At 37.9% G+C, this 23,982-nt stretch overlaps 2 protein-coding genes across 5 annotated transcripts in view; one reads left to right on the forward strand and one right to left on the reverse strand.

The window, feature by feature from the left end:
• The window catches only part of GABRA5 (gamma-aminobutyric acid type A receptor subunit alpha5), an 82,561-nt gene that overhangs the window by 30,928 nt on the left and 27,651 nt on the right, over positions 1-23,982 (reverse strand). Inside the window, exons 5-6 of the mRNA XM_026666720.2 lie at positions 23,724-23,944; positions 11,349-11,431 (exon numbers count right to left, since the gene is read on the reverse strand). Coding sequence (XP_026522505.1) covers positions 11,349-11,431; positions 23,724-23,944 — 304 coding nt within the window. The remainder of the gene's footprint in view (positions 1-11,348; positions 11,432-23,723; positions 23,945-23,982) is intronic.
• Positions 1-23,982, forward strand: part of GABRB3 (gamma-aminobutyric acid type A receptor subunit beta3) — a 219,233-nt gene that overhangs the window by 18,056 nt on the left and 177,195 nt on the right. The gene's annotated exons all lie outside the window — the stretch shown is intronic.

Genomic DNA, 23,982 nt, shown 5'->3' on the forward strand with positions numbered 1-23,982 from the left:
GTCAAATTTTAAAGTCAATGAGGCCCCGAGCCAAAAGTTTGCCCACCCCTGCCCTAGAGCAAGGGTGTCAAACTCAAGGCCTGTAGGCCGAAGCTGGAACACGGGATGCTTAGATCTGGCCCATGGGGCCAACCTGAAAATAGCAAAGGACTGGCCCATGGTGCTTCTGCTACAAAAAAAATGGAGCAAGTGAGGCCGCATGCACTCCCTGCACCCCATTCTGGGCCTGGACGGCCCCCTGAAGCACTCTGGCAGCCAAAATGGGCTGTGGGGGCCGTGCATGCCCCAGCGCCCCATTTTAGCTGCCAGAGTGCTGCAGGAAGCCATCCAGGCCCAAAACAGGACACCCCCAGGCCCTGTTTTAGCTGCCAGAATGCCGCAGGAGGCCGTCCTTGACTCAAAAGGTTATAATAGGGAGGAAAGGTAATATAGTTTACCTTTCAGGCTTGCTGGATTCTGCTGCTATAGCCTATATCAATAATTTATACTTCTAGTCTTCATATGGAGTCAGTTTCTTGACCTGGTCTTTCTCTCATAGGATGATAAGGTATATATTAAAAAAAAATCACAGAAATGTACGCCTCTCTATTTTTATAAGTGTATAAAATCAGGCGTGCGGAGGTGTAGTCCCATGTCATGTCCACCATGGCCACACACACCCCGCCCTCCGATATCAAATACAACCCTGATGAAATGAAATTGAGTTTGACACCCCTGCCCTCCTCAAAGGCCTGCTCAGAGGATTACCATACATATTATGAAATCTGGAAACTGAATCACAAATCATAAAGAACTATGTGCATCCCCTTTCACAATTCTATTGCAATACTACATGAACCTTCATTTGATTTGACTATTATTTTGGGCCTTTTACACTGAGACAATAGAGAGACTTTGATATTCTTCTATGTGGTATTTGAAAAATACTATTATGCTCCCCGGGGAGTTTTATTACCAGTTCTCTCCTTTCCTTTGATCAAATCCTCTGATCCAATTCATTAATTGTTGAATCAGGCCCAAGACAAAGCTCTATTTAATATATCCAGTGTAATAATAAATAATATTTAATTAGCATAACTTCAGTACAATATTAAGCTAATTGTGTGGATCTACCTAATAAACATGCCATCCGGCTTGTAACTAGCTTGCTTATAAAAATGGTATGATATGAATCATTTCCACAATCTAACAAGCAAGATACCAGATTCAAACACGGAATTAGTTTAGTTTATAAGACACTTTCCTCTACAAATTCCACTGAAGTCTCATTATTACTCCATTATTAGCATGATATCCTTTTCCCTGTGTTGGAATAAATTGTGGTTATGCTTTTCAGGGAATAGAAATTTTATTCTTGGAAATATTTCCCGTTATTTGAATGATCAATAACTTCCTTTGATGCTCTGGGTATCTATTTAGGCAACTAAATGCCTCCGGGAGTTTCATCTAGGTAATGGTTTCAATGAAGTGACCATTTTTGTTCTTTCTGTTTAAGATTCCTATTTTCATTTTAATATCTTTCCCTTTTATTCTCAGAACAGAAGGAAAAGTCTCATGGCAAATGGGATGACCTACTTCTAATCACATTTTTTCAACCTTTTTCAATTAACTGATGATAATAGCACAGAACATCGCTCATTAACCTGTACTAGGCCTGAAACATTTACCAATTGGATTTTTCCAATGCAATAATTTATGCTGATTACCAGAGTCTGAATAAGTCCTTGCAAGTCCCAATTTTTAAGGTCTTTGAAGAGACAATAAACAATTCCCTTTACAACCTCATCACTTATAATGTAAATGTCATGGAAACAGAAAGGAGAAGGAATATCTTGAAATGCCACAAATTAGTTTAACACTGAAATGCATTTTATAACAAGCAGTGTAAAAAAAAAAAAAAAAAAGGAGCTGCCCATTGCAGATGGTGGTTCTGGGAGTTAATATGAAGCAGGTTGTCACACTTATTTAAACCATTTTTTGAAGTCTGTTAAAGCCAAGTTATGTTAGATATTTCTTTTAACATCCTTTTGAACCATTCCCATCCAAAGATAATTGTTTTCTAAAGTTTTCCAACTGTCTAAATACTATAGGGCGTATAAGACCACCCAGCGCAAGACGACCCCCAACACCACCAAAATAAGTTTGTTACATACTCGCCTCTTCCCCCGCCCCCCCACTTTTGCACTTTTTTTTTTTTTGAGGCATTTTTAGTGCATCGTGGAAAGATCCCGTGAAGCCGGGGAGCAGCCAGCCTTCTCCCAGCTCCCAAGGAAGCAGGCTCGCACGCCGGGCTCCGCTGAGGTATCCGGCTGGGGCTGTCAGGAGTTGTTACTGGCGCGGCTCACGCGGCTCCAGTCAAGGTTGCCTCGGGAAGGAAAGGCAAAAGGAAGAGCCGCGGCGGCGCTTTGCAATGGCAGCAGCGGCTCCTGGTTTTGCCTTTCCCTTCCCGAGGCAACGCGGACTGGAGCCGCGGAGCCGTGCCAGCGGTAACAACTCCTGACAGCCCCAGCAGGATACCTCAGCGGAGCTCGGCGGTGCGAGCCTCGCTTCCTTGGGAGCTGGGAGAAGGCTGGCTGCTCCTTTCGGCTTCACGGGATTCGCTTCCACGGGCGCAAAAGTGCCTCAGCCGCGGCAGCCGCAGTGCTTCCCAATTACTATTTGCCGGCGTATAAGACGACCCGGCGTATAAGACGACCCCCAATTAGAGGCATGTTTTTCAGGGCAAAAAAGTCATCTTATACGCTGGCAACACGGTATCTCCATTTCAAAAATTCATTACTACTGACACAAACATTGTTAAGCACGAGTGTTGATTTTTTAAAAAACACTGTTAAAGCACACTTGGTGACTTTAAACTTTAACAAAAACCATTTAATTCCACTTCTCTAAGCAGTAAGGATGAATTTTAGTACACAAGTAATGGATCAATTAAGATTAAGTAGTATATATACTTATATACTGCATATAATCTACATTGAGGTAGGTGTCTGCCTATAATTAGGGTATCAGAACAAGTGTGCTAGATTGACCATTTTAGACTATTTACAGTAGCTATTATCTAGTACAGGGGCGTCAAACTCACATCGTCACGGCAGCATCACGTGACGTTTCAGGGCTTTTCCCCCCCTTCACTAAACCGGGCGGGGGTGGAGCCAGCATGTGACGCATCCGGACTGCTGGCCGTGAGTTTGACACCCCTGATCTAGTAGTATTTACGAATACACATTTCAAGCATAGATTTAAAAAGACCTAATCAAAAAAATCATCTTTTCTAGGAAGCAAATGGGAAGGATGCAAATTGTTAGCTAAAAATGTCATGCTTCAGTGTGTGTTCTGCTTATTACTCTCTGGATGAGTATAAAGCAGACAAACTCCACAAAGCATCCATACAAAGTCTTTTTTATTGGTTCATCAGGCATCCTTATCAACTCACAGTTATGACGAGGTTCTTCTTAATGTCCAATCCTTTCCATATCTGCATTATGGTGTAGAAAGATAATAAACTCTCATCCCCATGATGATTGAAGTGGCTGCATGGTAAAGGATTCAGGCAAGAGTGAGGGAGCCTCCCCCAACCCAACAATTGTCAATTCAGTGACCAATCAGGGTTACAGATGTGGCCACATGACATGGACCACATTTCCCAGGATACCTTAACTACATTTACCATGATGCATTCTCTCAAGGGGATAGTTCTCAATTCCTAATTAACTATCCCAAATCCCATTAACTCTAAACTGTCTGGACAGCATAGTATGCATAGAAACTGCATAAACAGAAGATAATGGCCTCTAATAATAAAGCATCTTACTTATTCCTTATAGCTGATACAACAAATATTTATGCTCTTGGGGTAGAGGGTGGCCACAAAATAAATCCAGTTTATATATTTCAGAAAGTCAATATTACAAGATTTTCACACACATACCTACACACAAACACCTTGTTTAGGAAATTTATAAAAATCTCAAATCAAGAATGAGAAGAATGTAAAAGTTTCAATCACAGCAAGATTACAATCACAGCAATCACTGTCAAAACAATGGCAAGCATTAACAAATTCATCTTCAATGCAACAGCCTTAACGCTCTATATACAATGTAATTTAGAATGTGCACCAATTGCCGGAGCAAGGGTTCTCGTTTATCTAGATATCTATTTGTTCAGACAAAGAAAATGGGGTAAAATTTTCCTTCTCACATAGTTTTGCTTGAATGCCCTTGAAAGAAAGCCAATTAACCTTTTTTGCTTTAAATATATTCTCTCACAACCCCCTGCTTTTATTCAGCAGCTTAAATTCCTATTCAATACCACAGAATAACTTTGGGGACAGAAAGGAAGATAAAACACTGATCAGAGGAGAATATATTTTTCTGAGATTTAAGTCTAGCAAAAGTATTGTTAAAAAATCATGGAGATGGGGTACCGTTATCAGTCATGTTATTGGTGCTTCTTTCTTGCACAAGTTTGATCCAGGGGTGGGATTCAATCGGTGTAACTACTGGTTCGGTGACTATGTTTTGTGCGTGCATACGTGCTGCGCGCGTGTGTGAAAAAATCATCAGCTGTGCCACCCGGACAGCTGAAAAGCGCTGTGCACAGGTGCGCTGCGTTTGAAAAGGCTCTTTTCCGCGGCTTTTTCAACCTCAGCTGTGCCCAGGGGTGGGATTCAAATTTTTTAACAACCAGTTCTGGTTCTGTGGACATGGCTTAGTTGGTGGTCATGGCTTGGTGGTCATGTGACTGGCTGGGCATGGCCAACTCAACATCACTCACATCGAGGCACGCATCTCCTCGCCTGGCCTCTCATGACTGTGGGGATGCTGCAACAGTCGAAAGTGTGAAAAACGGCCATAAGTCACTTTTTTCAGTGCCATTGTAACTTGAATGGTCACTCCACACAAGCAAAGTACCAGCAAAGGAGAGAAAAACAACAACAGAGAAGTTCCTGAGACAGGAAGTCTAGTCCTGCCAATAATGTAGTAAGAGTTAATGGAGAGGCAGTTTCTGTAAGCAACACCAGAATGTTTCCTTCCTGCCTTCCTTACAGGATTAGGCCAGTAATTTCTTCTAACAACCGGTTCTCTGAACTGCTTAGAAGGTTAACAACTGGTTCTAGCGAATAGGAGCAAACCTGTAGAATCCCACCCCTAGCTGTGCTGCGCAAAGCAGCTGAGGTTGAAAAAGCAGGAAATAAAGGATAGGTAAGAGCAGGTGGGTGGGCCAAACAGCAGCAAGCACAGAACCGGTTTGCTGTCTGCTGCTCTTCAGAGCTACCGGTTCTATAGAGCCAGGCAGAACGGTAACATCCCCCCCAGTTTGATCACATTCTGCAGCTCCTAGGGCTATCTCTGGCAAAGTATCCTAAGAGAAATTTACTTGTGATAGTTTCTTTGGGGAATAAAGGGACCACAAGGAACCTGAGAGATATAGCCGCTTGGATAGAATGATTGTACAATGAAAAACAAGGCCTTTCCTATTGGAGATCTTAATTTAGTGGGAGCCCTTTTTAGAGGCCATGGGTCCTTAGCATGCCTAGAACAACTGAAACAATATCAAATACTTTCAGAACTTCAAGGGGGAAAAAAACAATATTTGTTTTGAAAAGAGTATGGTATGGGCTTAGCTCAGGTATCAATGAATGCTAAAAGACATTGCATTTGAAATAAAAAGATTCAGATACACATAACCTTCTTCTACCTAAACTACACCTTGAACTGAGGGAAGCACAAGAAAGATACAAATAGAAGGTATCTTTGTCTCTTAAACACAGGAACTAATTTTACTCACAACAAAGCAGAAGAAGGGATTGTGTGTGAAGTTTCTGTCATCCATCACTTGCCATTTGCCTATCAGTCAAAGTAGACTCACAGATGTAAAAAGATGATACATCCAGAGATGGTATTCAGTAAGTTTTGACCAGTTCTGGAGAACCGATAGTGGAAATTTTGAGTAGTTTGGAGAACCGGTGGTAACCTTCCCCCTGGAGTGGGTGGGGAATGGAGATTTTACAGTATTCTTCCCCTGCCATGGCCACCAAGCCATGCCCACAGAACCAGTAGTAAAAAAAAAATCTGAATCCCACCACTCGATACAGCCTCCCACCCTTCACATGCTCTTTGGTCAGTTCAAAACTAAATTATCTCTAAGCATTCAGGACTCCAGATATGAAAACTTTATCAGCTTTGAGAAAATAAAGGTTTAGAAAGCAATCTATTTTCAATTAAATGAAATGAAAAAACGTGTGCCTTTTTTTAAACATACAGCACTAGTTTCTCAATCTCAGAAGAGAAGTTTTATGACAGGATTCTCCCCAAACCTATTTGCAACTCTATGTAATATTTTCCCTCTTAGTTATTTGCATTTAATCTATATATATAAAAGCGAAATACCAGTCATACATCATCACAAAATCTCCAGAACCATAATGCCTACAAAGTTGAAATTTGGTACATATGTTCCTCTTGGCTTCTAGGTGCTCACTAAGAAAGGGTTCTTCGAAATGACCATCAGAGCATTAGTATTTTGTATATTATTATTAACACACTCTGATGCTAAGGAGTTCTACTCCCCCTCCCCACCTGAAAAGAAATCTGTTCCAAATGCAAAACACAAGCAGAGAGGAGTTTCCGTTTCAGAGCAGCAACCAGCTTTAGTACAGAACAGTTGAGCTAAGCCACGCCCAAGCTCCTTGATGTCTCTATTTGCTGACACAGCAAATATTGTTTCAGTTTCCAAACAGCCCTCAACTCTCTCACGCACTAACAGGAAGCTAGCCAGATGAATACCAATAGATCTTGGTAGGCAGAGGTAGAATTTCCCCCCCTTATTTTCCTCCCCCAAAACTAAGCCCGATCACATAGTTTCGTAGTGAAGCATGTGTATCTAGCTAGTTTTATGTATACATTAATCAGAAAATAAATTAGTTTCAGATCATTTACATTTAAAAACAGGTTCTCAGAAGGATGAAGATGAATCTTTGGCTTTGAGAAGAGTATTTTTTTAAAAAAAAAATACACAATTAGAGATTGCTTTTTCACAGCAGGTTTTTTTTCATCTCTAAATTCTTTCAGAGCCTGCTGATCCTGATCTGTTCACTCTTCTCCCTACAAGTCCAGCCATCCAGCTCCATAACCATTAATTAACAGGCCAGATGAAAGGAGGAGAATATTGTGGACCTGGTGGGCAGGAGAGGAAAAAAGACAAAAATAAGTAACACCACCACTCTCCCCCACTCTCCATAGTTACTTCCCTGCTGCAGCCATTTCCTTTTTCTTGACTTCAGCTGGAGAATACTTAGGCATTAATTGGCAAAGGTCAGGAAGCAGAAAATGGCTGCAGCAGGAATTAAAAAGGGAAAAGGAAATAGTTATTCTCTTGCCCTGTCTGGTTCTCTTGCTCCTTCCTCTCCTATCTGTCCAAGCCCCATATTTTCCTATTTTTACCTATATCCCCTGGCAACCCTTCTAAACGGAGCCCTAATTTGTATATCTGCATAAGCATGCACTGCCTCCTCTATTACCACTTGTTATGACTGTAATCGTAAAGCTGGGTATGGTTTGTATAAAATTAGCATGGCCAGGGTTTTTTTAAGGTCTGGTAAGATGGTTATATTTAAATTGGTACCATATAAAACATTTAGAAAACTACTAACATCAACTTGAATGACACACCTACAAATCTGTTTTGATTACATAACTAAAAGGAGCCAGTCTGGCAAGTACTTTGATTAAGGGCTTTGTATTCAAACTTCTCTCCCTCCTCATGATCCTGTTTATTTATGAATTAAATTGCTGGCAAATTAGGACATGGCAGATGACTGTGGCTGTTATGTCATGACAAGAAAAATACTACTATACATTCAGAATACCAGGAACAAGGTAAAAACTTAAACAGCATTTCCTAGCCAGATATAGCTGAATGGGTGCATGTTAAGACTGGATTAACCAACATGCCAACAACTCAGAAAGGACTTCTGTGGCTGTGTTGGTGGGCCAGGTCTTCAAAAAGTTAATGCAGTATGGTATTAACAAGAATGTTGCACACATAAAGTTCTAGTTCACAGTGGCAGATATGTAATGAATGAATGCCTTGTACCTGACCTTAAGAATCACATAAAGTGCTAGTTCACAGGGCGATATGTTATAAGGCAGCCCCCAGCACAGGCGCCCCCAGCTGCAGCAATGTATGGCAGAAATAAAGAGTCCCCTTTCAATGGCCCACAAACTACTTCCACACCATGCCACTAAAACAGAGAAGCAACCTCCCTCCCTGATTTTCAGTGAAAAATTATAGCTAAAAAAAATGGAGCATTATTTTTCCCTACTGTGCTCTCCCAAAAGATCCATGTTAACCATATTATGCTTCTTAATGAATAAACACTTAGCAGCATCTTTAACCCCACTCTCAAAGTTGAAAAGGGAAGGGAATTTATCATGCATAACAATATTAAATCCAAACTGAAAAGCAACACCTCTTTTTACCTCCACATCTGTGATATTCTCTGCTCCAATCACTTTCTCTTATACTTACTCCATACTTTGCTATTTAAGCAGGAAACATGAGTGATAGAACCTTAGGATGAGACGGTGTAATTGTCACATGTAATGGTGTCCCCCCAAGGCAGTGTTCTAGGACCAACTCTTTTCATACTCTACATAAATGACCTCTGTGATCATATTAAGAGCAACTGCATTCTCTTCGCTTATGATGTAAAGCTATTCAACACCACAGACAATACTGCTACCCTTCAAAAAGATACTATGTATCAGAATGATCAAACAAATGGCAACTTCAAATCTCAACAAATAAATGCTCTGTCTTACATATTGGCAAAAAAAATTCAGAAAATAAAATACAGGCTGAATAGTCAAGACCTTGTTGATGATCCAAACTCTGTCAAGGATCTTGGAGTACTCATCTCTAAAGAACTAAGTGCTAGAGCCCACTGTAACTACATAGCCAAAAAGGCATTAAGAGTTGTTAACCTAATCTTACATAGCTTTTTTCTCTGGTAATATTACACTACTAACTAAAGCATACAAAACATTTGCTAGACCAATACTTGAATACAGCCCATCAGTCTGGAACCCACATTACGTATCTGATATTAACACAGTTGAGAAAGTCCAGAAATATTTCACAAGAAGAGTTCTCCACTCCTCTACTCGTTGCAGAATACCTTATGCCACCAGACTTGAAATTCTAGACCTAGAAAACCTAGAACTACGCCGCCTTTGGTCCGATCTAAGTATAGTATATAAAATCATACATTGCAATGTCCTACCTGCCAATGAACACTTCAGCTTCAACCATAACAACACAAGAGCACACAATAGATACAAACTCGAGGTTAACCGCACCAAACTTGATTGCAGGAAACACGACTTCAGCAACAGAGTGGTCAATGTCTGGAATACTCTACCTGACTCTGTGGTTTTTTTCCCCAAACCCCAAAAACTTTAACCTTAGACTGTCTACTATTGACCTCACCCCTTTCCTAAGAGTTCTGTAGGGGGTGTGCATAAGCGCATCAAAGTGCCTACCATCCCTGTCCTATTGTTTCTTTTATTGTTTTTATTTTTCTTATATGTATCCATGTATTCATAACTATGTTTTTACTTATACCTATTATCTTGTAAGCAATTGACAAACCAAATAAATAAATAAAATAGTTGTTGCTATATATTTTTCAAGAATGATACATTTTCTCCACATTGCGTCTACGCAGTGGCATGTTTTACCTATGTTGAGTTATTTGCATATATTCATCAGGTGACTGCTATACAACTGGGAACCTGGACCTCAGATTACGGCATGTCAAAATGTAATATATCTGCAACTGTACAAAGAACAATAAATCCTGCCCTGTATTAGCTGAGGAAAGACAAAAAGCATGCTGAGCAAAAAAAAACCTACTATGTCTCTACTATGCAGTGCATAGGACATTCAACAACACCATACACAAAACTTGTGCTAATGTTTCTTGAGAATGAATGGGATTTGTCATTGCCTAGAAATATAAAAACCCTAAACTACAATCATACCAGGACCTCTGCTTTCAAATTCTGATGAATAAGTGTGTCATGTAGTTTTTCTTTCATGTTCTTTGAAAAGTTTCATAATACACTTTCTTCCATTGACAAGGTTCATAAGAAAGCTTGACAATACATAGATTATTAGCCTCTTTTTTGCTCTGTTTGAAATATTCGAAATAGTACTGCCTATAACCTTCAAGTATCCTTACTTGTGGCTCACAGCAAAACTATGGATAAGTCATTTCATTTCTGATAAGAGCCATTCAATCTTCTGGCTGCTAGTTACAAAATCATCCCAGTGCAGAGAATGAATGTCTACCACTAAGATGATCAGAAATCAACTACCAACATTTCAGGAATAGATTGCCTTTTTTGGTTATATTCCATCTAGGTTCTAATATTAATCTCTATTAAAAACATCTGCTGTTAAAGAAAATTGAATTTAAAAATAATTTAAATTTAATCTGCATTTAAATGCATATTTCAAGAGATATAATTAATCTTTTTATTCAAAAATATGATTTCTTGGTAGATTATGTATCTATCTTTAAGTCAGTGTTGAGTCTCTCATGTAGACAGATTTCCGCAGCTTTATCTTACAGGCCTTCCTATGTCTACCTATCACTGCTGTATTTCATTCCATGCAACTTGTTGCTTCCCTCTTCTTCTTTCCTTTCCTTTTATGTTTGCTAACGTGACAGACTTGTAAAAAGAGCTAAATCTTACCCTGTATGTGTGAAGTATGATAATTTGTACCTAGTCATTTGCACTTTGAGTGAGAATTGTGTGTTGATTTATTCAATTACCCATTTGTTTGTTTTCTTAGCTATCCCTACTATTCTGAGGAGTCTTCTCCAACACTAGAATTCAAAATCTTCCATAATTCTCTCCTGCTTTTTCAAAAGTCAACTTTTGCTTCCAGAAAGTATCACAGGAAAAACCATTTCTTGCATTATTCTGATCACTGTACAGATCAACATCCTAGCATCTGGGATATTCACTGCACCTCTACCAAGTGCTAGTATGTTCTTTCAATATACACATTTCTAAATTCAAAGGTTGTCAGCTAAGCAGCACATTGCAATATTTGACAATATGTGATCAGCTACACACAACAGTATGTCAAGATACATCTCAGCCAGGGAAATGTGTATGAACTCCTTTATAAGTACAGAAAATCCTCAGTGCTAGGAATAAGCCTGGAAAACATATGGTGTCAAATTCTTGACTAAATTATGCTGCCCTTACTAAACACAGCAGTTCAATAAAAATATTATTTAGAAATCATATTAAAGAGAATAAAGCACTTACAGCTTCCAAATTTTAATGGACAAGCATGGGCATCCATGGGAAAGTCTTCAAGTTGCATGGGGCATTCCGCAGATATGGTTAATCTAACAGGAAGAGAGACAGAATTCAAGTTTTTCCTCTGATTCAGAAATTAAAATCTTTGTTTCAAGTGAACAGTGTCAGGATGTTTTGAATTTTTATTTTGATAGTTAAATGACTTCCAGGGCACAGAAGCACTGAACATCTATTGACATTTTCTCAGACTTATAATTAACAGTTTTCTTGCTGTAACAAAACCTTGACTCAGCAGATATCAATGAAATTGATTTTGGACTTAACAGCCCAAAAAAATAATCTGATGTATTTATACTAAAGTAAAGGTAAAGAATTCCCTGTCTAGTCATGTCCAACTCTAGGGTACGGTGCTCATCTCTGTTTCTTGACCGAGAGACCCAGTGCTATCTAAAGACATTTTCCATGGTCATGGGACCAGCATGGCTATACACCAAAGGTGCACAGAATGCTGTTACCTCCCCACCTAAATGGTACCTCTTAATCCACTCACATTATCATGCTTTTGAACTGCTAGATGGGTAGGAACTGGGGCACGGAATAGGAGCTCACCCCATTATGCAGTGCTCGAGGCTTGAACCAGAGCTGTTAGCTTTCCAGCTAACAAATTTAGTGTCTTTAACCACTGAGCCATCATGCCATGTATTTATCGTATTTTATATAATTTGCATAATGGCACTGCCATGGATGATATTCTCTCCAACTTCATGGATAATTGGGAATAATAGCAATAGCACTTAGACTTATATACCACTTCACAGTGCTTTACAGTTGTCTCTAAGCGGTTTACAGAGCCAGCATATTGCCCCAAAACAATCTGGGTCCTCATTTTACTGACTTCGGAAGGATGGAAGGCTGAGTCAGCTTTGAGACTGGTGAAATTTGAACTGCCAAACTGCTGGCAGCCGGCAGTCAGCAGAATTAGCCTGCAGTACTGCATTCTAACCACTGCATCACCACGGCTCTAATGGATAACTTCTCATCCCAAGTGATCTATTAAATTGAGGTTTCACTGAATTTTAATGGTTAGTGCTAACAACTTAGGCAGACAAAGAAGGAACTATATTTTTAAATCTCAATAAATGCAGTAGTCCTGGAAATCTTCCATATCTATATCACTTCAGAGCCAGCCCCACATCAAATGTAGGAAATGTCAAATGGACTTCAAAGACCATGGAGATTCCTTTAAGATTTCCATATTACATCAAGCACAAGCAAATAATCAACTGACCAGGATCTTTATCTTGGAGGCCAGCATCAGGGAGATAATTGCTCCTTAGGGAAGGTTTCAAAGTGGTAAATTGCATTGGGCTACAGGAAATTGCAATTCATATTAGTGCTGGATAGTGATGGGTGGAGAGACAATTGGCCATCCAACTTGATCTTCTAAGGTCTCTGAGGTACATGCAAATCACACAAACTCTAGGACTCTTCAAAAGTTATGACCAAATAATAGCTTTTTTTGTGACAGAAATTATTAAACATATAATTAGAAAGTGATCATATGAAATTTAATTTGGGTGAACATAAAGCAGAAAGTCTTAGGTTAAGTCAGGAACAGAGCAATCTTCTTCTTACAGGACAAGTAGTAAAAGAATATCTGTTTAAAGGGCTTCTAGCATCTGATCCAAAACATTTCGCTTTCCAGCTGTAAATGCTCTTTTGTGAATCCCAAGATCAGTTAGTTGCCTGAACTGACTATTTGTTGACTAAACAGCAAATGGCTTCAGAACTGTTGATGTGCGTTAAGGTGTGTAAACCCAAATCTATTTATGTTAGCAGAAAATTTCTGAAGAGCTCCATTTTCTCTTTTCAGGATGCTTCATTATGATTAGCGACTTTTTAATAATATTAGAAATCAGCTGCCTGACATGGATGCACCATTTAAAGCAACAGGGGGGATTATTATATAGTAAATGAGTATATTATACGGTAATAATATAATGTTTTTATAATTCCTAAATCCCAGCCATGATTTTGTAAACCAAATGTTAGCTCTGTGAGGTAGCTGAGACAAGAAGTATCAATCATGAGTATTAATACTACCTTTACTATAAGGGTACAGTAACAAAATCTTGCAAGTCTGAAAATATCTCTCTCCCCCTCATCTTTACAGTCCAAGAAATTAGGAAGACTTCCTCCTAAGATGTTTGCCATGCCTCCCACATTGCTTCTGTGGGATCAACTGTTGTTTGTCTGACCATTAGCAGTAGCAATAGCATTTAGACTTGTATACTGCTCCATAGTGTTTTACAACACTCTCTAAGCAGTTTACAGGACATTGCCCACAACAATCTGGGTCCTCATTTTACCCACCTTGGAAGAATGGAAGGCTGAGTCAACTTGAACCAGTCAGGATTGAAGGAATCAAACCAGAGGTGGGTATTCAGCAGGTTCTGACTAGTTCTTGAGAACCGGTAGCAGAAATTTTGAGTAGTTTGGAGAACCAGCAAATACCACCTCTGACTGGAGATTTTACAGTATCCTTCCCCTGCCACGCCCACCAAGCCACACCCACAGAACCGGTAGTAAAAAAATTAGAATCCCACCATTGAATCAAACTACTGGCAATGTGAACAGAGTTAGCCTGCAATACTGCATTCTAACCACTGTGCCGCCATGCCTCATATCTTGTCTGCGGCTCCTCCTCCCTGTTTCTCAAGAACCTTCTCACAGAGAATTACACCGACATTCCTCACAGTTAAGGAAAAATCTTCCTGAATTTTCTGCTACAAAGATCCTGTTGTATGTACAGTTACAGTATGACGTGAAAATCAAATAGGCATTAAAAATCTGGTACTTTTGTATTCCCTGTTTCCACATGATCTTTTCCACCCCTCTAATTATCTATAATAATGCTGTTATATTTCACTTGAGAAGAATCTTAACTTTAAGAGTGAAGGACTGGTTTCTGTCAGCTTGTCACCTCTCCCTTTTTCATTCCCATTCTCATGTCCCACCTTTACCTCCCGAATTGCCTTCCCCCCTCCCTTGCACTTTTTGGCAGTGTGCCAGCAAAGTGAGGAAGGTGAAGATGGCAGGCCTGACACAAACTTTCATTGTCCTTCATAGCATTCTATGGAATTTCTTTTAAAAAGTGTGTGGATTCAGCAGCATTCCGTGTTTATTGTTTCCAACCTTGTTTCTTCACCTGACCACTTAAAGCAGCATAACAAATGTCTGCATTCTGTCTCTTTTTTTGCTTAAAATAATTTTAATCATTGACAGTGAGACTGATCTGTCGCTAAAGTATCGTGTGCTGATTTCTCTACTCACACGTTACACATTATAGAGCGCTATATTTTTTATTTCATTTTTATTTATTTTTCTTCGGCTCTTTGCCAGTAGTAGTATAGGGTATGAGATCCTTTTCTCCTTCATATTATGGAATTAAGAGAGAGGATTTCAAGTAAAGGGACCTCCCTGGAACCAAGCAGCAACCCCAAAATGGGACAGAGTTTGTAAACTCAGACAACCTATGGACTCAGTCTGCTGTTTCACAAAGGTGACTCAGTTTACTGTTCTATAAATGCCATTTTAGGTTGATATTGGAAAACACAATGTCTTCCTTTTCTGCTTTCAACCTTTACTGACTTCTGCTCGATCAACTCTGGTGAGCTCTTTGTGGATTTTCTCCAGCATTTAATGCTTGAACTCTGCAGAGCTTTACTGTGGATGAGCAGGAACATATCAATACTCCGAATTCAGGCACCATAACGTCTACTAATTTCCTGCTCATAGACAGTCTGCAAACTTTGTGCCCAGAACATTTTTACTGTTTTGGGGCCACAGTACAGTAATAAGGCTACTGGGCTGTTTGGGGAAATGCTTTCATCACCTCCAATAGCAGAAGAAAGAACAGGGTAAAGAATGATCCTCATGGTTGTCAGAGATTCCTTTGGTCAATGGATTGGGGGAGATGGGATCATTTACCATTGACATTATACAAGACTTTATTATGGAAGATCCACCCCAATTCCATGAATATAATAACAACAGGCTCCAAAAGAATAAATAATTTTACAAATTATGTAGGTAAGCCACAGGAGTTATGGCCAAAAAACCCAGAATCATTGTATTACTCTCCTACTGACTTCTGAAACTACCCCTTTTCCTGCCTTTACTATTGACTATTGAATGATAAGCCCTACTTTCTGCCTTCTGCCTTCTGCTCAGCTCTAAAGAGTCCAGGAAATCAGTTTGTCTCTGCAGCTCTGCATTCTGAATCCAGCTTAATACAAATGGGTGCATTTTTATTTACTCTTAAGTTCTTTGATCTCCATTTCTGAATTTAAAATAAGAATTCAATGCAATCATTAGTAGTAAAAGTCTAGGTACTGGCAATATTTGTCCTCAAGATTCGGTTGGGCTGTAACTCCCATACATCCTAATTTCCAAAACTGCTTTAGCTTCAGGCAGTTGATTTAAAAACACCTGGTGAGACAGATGTTCTCCATTCCTGTGATTGTCAATACAAAAATGCCTCTAGTGCTGTAAGATGTCCTTTTCTGAGAAGCTTATATTACTATTTAAGTTCTGCTATAACTTGTATATGCAGGTCAGGCAACATTTTATTATCAATAGTGAATGATGTATGTGGTCAGTAATATGGGGTAGAACATTTTTACACTGCTATTATTTTCCATGGGAAAATCGATGTCAAAAATGTCATAGGCTCATAAAATTAGTGATATCTCACTGTACAGGTTTATTGTTTAAAATAACTTTTTCTAGGTGGCTGTTCTGAGGAAACTTGTATATGTATTTAATACATTCAGGGCACAATCTGCCAGCAACACAAACTGAATCTCCCTGTAGTTCCCAAAAGAAATATACCCACCTAGCCTGCAAGTTGTTCCCAAAAGGAATTCAGATCTTTCTTAGGCCTAATGCAGAACCACATGATTTTAATGAACTGTAACAATTTGGATTGTATTATGAACCTATATATAACTATACTTGAGCACTTATTTCCACAACCACATGATGGGTTGTGAGATCTATGGAGCACACCCTCGTTTTTCTTTGGCCTCTTATGAAGAAAACAGCTGCTAAATCTCTGCCAGAATTGTATACAGAGGTTGATTGAGATGTGTCTGTCTGTCTGTCTGTCTGTCTGTCTGTCTGTCTGTCTGTCTATCTATCTATCTATCTATCTATCTATCTATCTATCTATCTATCTATCTATCTATCTATCTATCTATCTATCTATCTATCTATCTATCTATCATCTATCACTCTCTTGGAAGTGGTGTGACTGTACAATATGAGCATTCTTTCTGTTTCTGCTGGAAGGTCAGAATTATAGAGTCAATGGAAACTTAAGGACGATATCTCAGCAGCTATGACTTGAAAAATCTAAAGTTTTTTCTGTTCCTAAGACAAAATCACCAGCTAAAGCTAAAAGTATACCAGTTCTCGTTCTCCCATTGTAAGTGATGAAGGACATTTATTTTCATTTTTTTCCCTGCTCAACTGTAATGAGATCAAAGGCAGCTTATTGATTTCAGCTTCTTCTCGATAGGACTTTGTAGCTTCAAGAGCATTCTGAAATTAATGTTCAAAGTTTCCTCTGCCCTGGGTTTTTCTCTATCCTTAGAAATTAAACCAATGTACTGAAAGCTTCAAATCGCTTTAAAATGTTTACAGGTATTCCCAAGAAAATTAAATTGCAACTAAAACGGTGTAGTGATTGTAAGATAACTTTGTAAGAGAAGTGATGGCTGCCAGTGGAAGCGATGTATGAAATGATACACCTGTGTATGTGTGTGTGTGTATGGGTTTCCTAAGAGGCATCTATAAGAGAGGATGGAGGGGCATATGACAAAAGTTGCACTGTGCAGGCATGATATACATCTTGACCCATTTGTATGCCTGTTGTGACAGTGTATGCGTGTACCAAAGGGGCAGACGCAATACTATTTCTGTCATTGGGACAAAAGTACTGGATTACAAGACAAAGTGGCAAATAGGTACTTATTTCACATACTTTGGGCTTTTTGTCCAGTGGTGGTTCGGACCGGTTAGGCTGAACAAGTAGTAAAATAAGCCTCCAAGGATCAGCTGAGAGGAGGAAAAAAAGGACAATGAGAGGAGAAAGAAGGGAAAAGCGCAGGATTCGCCCTCGCACCTGGCCCTGCGCTTTTCTCTTCTATATCCTCAGGCCTCAGCTGCTGTGGGGAAAGCTGTACACACACGTCAAGTGCTCATGCATGCATGCACAATCACCGAACCAGTAGTGGAACAGATAGAATCCCACTGCTGTTCTCATCACCGAAAGCTTTATACTTGGGGCATAAAAACACTGCTGTACTGTATTTTAACATAGCATTTTGGACCCTTGTTTCCATGGAAGTAAATAATAATCTCCAAAATACAAATACTTTATCAAAAGAGATCAACAGCTTTCTTCTATCATGTCTTACAACTTCTGGCATGATAAAAATCGGCCTTCTTCTAAAGTCTAACCATCATCTCCAAGATGGATCTGGGAATATAATATAGGTTAACATTACTTCCTTATCTCATACTTTTTTTTTTTTTACTGCATCTTGAGCTTTCTTGTTATCTTTCTCGGTAATTATATCAGGTATAATTAAACTACTAATATTAAAGCTAAAGCAAAACAAACTCCTGCTAATTAAATAAATGGGCTTTTGTAGAAGGTGTGAGGTTTTTTCAGAGGCAGCTTAGCAAGTCAGTTTTATACCTTAGATGACATTACACACAGCTGTGAAGACATTACACAACATCTGGCACACTAGCTTCTCTCTGCAGGAATCTGCCAGATTCATAATTAAAGCAAGCTTGTTTTTCTTTTTAAGAGAGAATAACCCAGCCTCTTCTACAGGGATAATAAAAAAGAACTCTTTCATTTTATATTAATTAATTTTAATACTTAATGCAATTATAGTGCCTTTTTTATTAAGTATATTATGGGACACGAAATCAAAGACCACCAGATTCACTGTATGGATTTATATTCATGATCAAAGCCAAAGAAGTGTTCAATGTTTTTCTCTATTAATAAGCACAATTTTTCAGTTAAGTTATTGTAACTAAAGGTGAGGATATGCCGCCACTGAGTGGAAGTTACAGGCACTGCATGTTATTTTTAACAAACAGATTGAACCTGTCAGAAACTTCACACTAGTACATGATATGGTGTACATGTTGACTTGCAATTTCAGGGTTAATGACACAGGTGCACCATGCTTCTATATATGGAAAAATAAGGATAAGATAATTTTATTCAATTTTATAAAAGCTCACTACTGTAAAAAAAAAAATTCTGTTTCTTCAACGTTTTGTAGATGTGTTCCTTATTCTCCACACTAGGATTGTTGAACATCTCCTTATTAAATTTAGGATAGGCGAGACAATTTTTAGCATACTTTTACAAATTTTATCTCATAAAGATTTCAACATATTGTGCCAATAAGACAGTCATTTGCCTTATTGGGAGAACCAAAAAGCAGGGCTCTTTTTAATGTTTAGATACTGAAAGGAGAATCTGCAGAAAAATGATGTACATTTAAAATAGGATGGAGTAAGCACACTGATAAAAATTGATTTTTATAATGTAATTCTGGTGGTTAAGTTGGAGGTATTTGCTATTTACAGACTATACAATCAAAAACAGAAAGAGGGGGGGAGGAAGAGGGGGAGGAGAGAGAGAGAGAGAGAGGGAGGGAGGGGGGGAGAGAGAGGGGGGGAGGATTTGCCATTAAGGAATTTATAGTATCTAAGAGAGTTGTTGAAAATCTAATGCAGCAAAACAATCCCATACACATACATACATACAATCATTAAACACAGATAAAAACATATTTTCATTATCTGGGCATATTTTAACCTATAAGAAAGAATAGTGTATTCATTTTATATCTTATGCAAGTCTACACAACTGGCCAAAAAGTTTCACACAAGCAAGGCATGACTTGTTTTCCCCCCCCCCTTATATACAAATCTATACTATTCATTATCCTACACTGCTCAGATATGGATTTTACCCCTTGTGAAAATTGTTTTTTTTTTCAAATTTAGACAAAGTTCGCTTCTAGCAAGAGCAAAGACTTAAAAATCTTAAATTCATACTCCAATCAATTATAATTGCTACTGCTCTTAATTAATAGTAATGTAATTGCATCATTACTTACAGCATGATTTAGCTTATCATTTTTATTCTATATAATACTAGGTCATTTATGCAACTTAATTAGGCTTGTACTATATCCCACAGAAACATTTCCCCATAAAGAAAACCAATGTTTACAATCTCAGAATTAAAGTTTACTGTAGCAGTGATGTTGTTCACCAAAACTCACTTTTTGTGCCCTGCATCATACGTTGAACTGTCCTGTCCTTTCAACAATGATGCTTTCTTAAGGATTTAATTCTTGTGATTTATTACTCAGTCCTACAGCAACCTTGGAATTGAAGGGCTTTGGGAATGGTCATTGACTTACATCTTATGTTTGTATTTCCTATCTACATTCAAAAAAAACAAAGCAAATTAAAAGTCTATTTTGAATATAATACGCACAATAGAATCTACCATGGCAAGAAGTGAGCAGGATTGGTGCAGAAGGCAGCACATTTGCAAACTGAGGCTCTAATCTACAGTGTGGGGGAAGCTTCCAGTGGTATAATACAAGTAATCCTTGACTTACAGCAGTTCCTTTAGTGGCCAGTCAGTTACGATGCCAATAAAAAAAAAACTTATGACCATTTTTCACACTTACAGCCGTTGCAGCATCTCAATGGTCTTGGGATCAAAATTCTTGATGCTTGACAACTGACTCATATTTATGACAGTTGCTGTGTCCCTGTGTTCATTTTGTGACCTCTGACAAGCAAAGTCAATGAGGAAACCAGATTTACTTAACAGCCATGTTACTAACTTAATAATTGCAATGATTCACTTAACAACGATGGCAAGGAAGCTCGTAAAAGGAGGCAAAATTCACCTCACAACTGTCTCGCTTAGCAACAAAAAATTTGGGCTCAATTGTGGCCATAAGTCAAGGATTAGCTATAACATAGGTAATGGCATAGTAGTGATAGTCGCACATGTGAACTAATGGCCTCCACTCTCAAAGGAGTGTGGATCACTGAGCTACAGCAATGTGCTGCTGCTTCTTCTTTTTTGCTAGCCACAAGCTTAGTGTGATAAGGCAGTTGGCTCTCTTGCTGTTGATGGCCTAAATCCAAACTATTTCATCCACTTTATTAACAGTAATAGACCAATGTTCAAAGGATACTTAGCCCAAAAAATAAGAAAACGAAGAGTAACAAACTGTAGAAAAAATGTGAACACACTTAAGGATTTAGAAATAGAATTTAAAAACCCAAGAGGATATAAGAAAACATGATGGTCTAAGGCGTAATATTAAATAAATTAGCATGAGAGGCGTTTCAATATTTAATAACTGGGAAGGCATAACGGTTGCCCACTTGGGATGGCAATATCAACAGCATAAAACTTAACTATCTTTCTAGATATTTCTGCAGACACATGGGCTAATAGGAGACAAATTTTCTCCACAATGGGCCAGCCACAACAATTTAACAGCAGGAGGATAATTAAGACTCAGTGCCAAGATGTATAAAATGGACAGGGCAATCAGAACAAACAAACTCAATAGTCCCTAGTTTAGCAAGACTCTGCAGTACAATCTCACTTCTGCTAACATGGAGTCGCTCTGTGAGATTTCTAATTGTGATACATACATACATACATACATTCATACATACATACATACATACATACATACATACATACATACAGAGAGAGAGAGAGAGAGAGAGAGAAAGAAAAAGAAAGAGAGAAAAAAACAAAGAAAGAAAGAAAGAAAGAGAGAGAGAGAGAGAGAGAAAGAAAGAAAGAAAGAAAGAAAGAAAGAAAGAAAGAAAGAAAGAAAGAAAGAAAGAAAGAAAGAAAGAAAGAAAGAAAGAAAGAAAGAAAAGTATTAAATCTTGCTTACAAAAATCTTTCCAGTACATCAAACATGTTGGTTAAATAATTATCTGGAATAACTGTTCAGACTATCTAATTTAATAAAATATGGAGAGATAAAAGATATGCTGATCCTCAGTTTAAAAGTGGCTTGTCCAAAGCTTGACAGAGCAAATGACTAGATTGAAAGCTCATAATATCAAGCAGAAATTTGATGCCCTTTTATCTCTTGAAAAGTCAAGCAAGTCAAATACTGCATTCTTGTAGAACCACATTTTTCCACTTCTGAAACTTTAAGATGTATGAGCTTCAACTCCTAGTGTTTCCCAAGAAGCCAACTAAGGTTGAAAAACACCAATATAGTCAGATAGTCCTAATTCTAAGCATAAGAAATAGGTGGGTACATTCCAAGAAACTCAGAATATAAATTTTAAAATGTTTAATTAAGATTCTTCCAAAGGGGAAAGTTTTACAGCATTGGGTAAGTTTCCTTCAATCCATAGCAAAATAAGTTTTAACTACTTGTTTAGGAACTTTTTAAAAAAATTAATACACTGAAAAAGAGTAATTAAACTTTGATTTTAGAAAGCTGTAAATGGAGTAAGAGTAAAGTTTGTAATAAGATTTTGGAATTAATTATAAAGAGTCCCTGGAATGGGAAAATGCTATTGTTTTTATTTGCTTTTTTAAAAAATAATAAGATAAGACTTTAAAAATTGGACAGTAGAGGGAACTGAAGAGAACTAAAGATTACAGTTAAAGGGAATAGCACTCAAACTAGACTTACAAATACAGAATGAAATAAAATATTTTAACATTGGGAATATTGAATGCTATCTTTGAACAATGAACCCAGAAATTAATTTTAATAGTCTCTGACTTTATAGATTATATCTAAAATATACTATGGAAGAGGAACACATTCTACCTGTTGACAAAATCAAGTCATATTTAAATGTGTGTCTGTGTTATTATTCAATTATAAATTAATTAAATTAATCTTACAATATAAAATTATTATATTATTTTAACACAAATGATAAGGACTGAATTTAAAAATGATGGGCTACAAGAATAATGAGATAAAAGATGTTAGATTGGACACACAAAAGACACTAGTTGATTTTTGTTGTTTGTATATCCTTTTTAATTATTAAGACAAGACAGTGACTGGGATAATTTTCCTATATTGGATTTACTAAAGAATCTTGTTAAAGCTGGGAAGAATTTTGTAAGAAAGGACTAGAATATATGAAAGGAAATTAAGTTCTAGGATATCATTTGATGGTCAGAAGATGGTGAGAAGTAAAATCAAGTTGGTTTATTTGATAAAGGTTGAAATAGATATGGTGTTATCACTAGTGATGGACTTTTGCTGAAATGGGGCGGCTTTAAGGATCTGTTTATAGATAAGAGATGAGATATGGGAAGAAATCCTTTGTTGTATTTTAAAAGAATGTGTAATACATTACTAAAATTATTCATACATGTGATAAAGATTGTAAGTCCTTTTTACATATTTTTCTTTTTCTTTACTACATTTGTATATTTCTTTCTTTTCCATTTCTCTAATTTTTCTCCCTTTTCTGTACCTACTTTTTTCATTTTATTTTTTCCAGTTTTACTTGTTTTTACTAATAGTAAAAACATTACTATTATGTCCATGTTCGAGTCCTGAGGTCATACAATGGGGTGAATTCCTATTACATGCCCAGCTCCTGCCCACCTAGCAGTTTTAAAGCATGCAAATGCAAGTAGATTAATAGGTACCACTTTAGCGGGAAGGTAAGAGTGTTCTCTGAGCCTTTGGTATATAGCCATATTGGCCACAAGACCATGGAAATTGTCTTTGGACAACGCTGTCTCCCTTGGCCAAGTAACAGAGATGAGCACCATGCCATACTGCCAGACGTGACCGACAGGGAAACCTTTACATTTTGCTATTAAAAAATAGAACTTTTGACAGTTTTTAATATTTAATAAAATTCAGAACCACCAGGATCTGAAAAATATACCTCCTCAAATACCTATTTATCCACATCTTCCTCTTCTCATGTGTATTAATTAATTAAATTTATTTGAATCATCCTAAACTTTGATCATTTCAACTAACAAAAAATGTACAAAAGCAGGAGCAAATTAAACTCTCTAGTTTAAGCTTTAAATCAGTGGTTAATATTGTGGGGAAAGGGAGGGTTTCATTAAATATTGTTTTGTTCAGCATTGTACATTAGTTGCTAACCGAAAAGTGTGATGGTGATTTCCGCTGATTTTGGACATTCTCCTATGTAGGTGTGAGGGTTTTCCCTGCTTTTATGAAGAATGTAGAACGAGATTCAAAGTACATCAGCTGTCATAAGGCTCACCGCATTGTGTACAGCAAGGTTCCATCATCCTCAAGGCGCAGCAGCTTGTTGGGAGTGGTCATGTTATGAGCGATGGATTTTTTGCCATTGTGGAAAAAGGTATCCGGGGTCCAGATCTTACTGGCCAAGAGATTGTTAAGAGGGAGACGTTGCATTGGGCCTTTAAATCGAAGCCTTTCATCTTTCCAGCTTTGACGGAAAAAAACATCAATTGTATACTCCTGGTATAAAAAGAGAGAGAATTGCATAAGCACTCATA

Source organism: Notechis scutatus, chromosome 5 (assembly GCF_049901735.1).
Source record: "Notechis scutatus isolate UNSWTSFEM ecotype Mainland chromosome 5, rNotScu1.2, whole genome shotgun sequence".
Taxonomy (NCBI): domain Eukaryota; kingdom Metazoa; phylum Chordata; class Lepidosauria; order Squamata; family Elapidae; genus Notechis; species Notechis scutatus.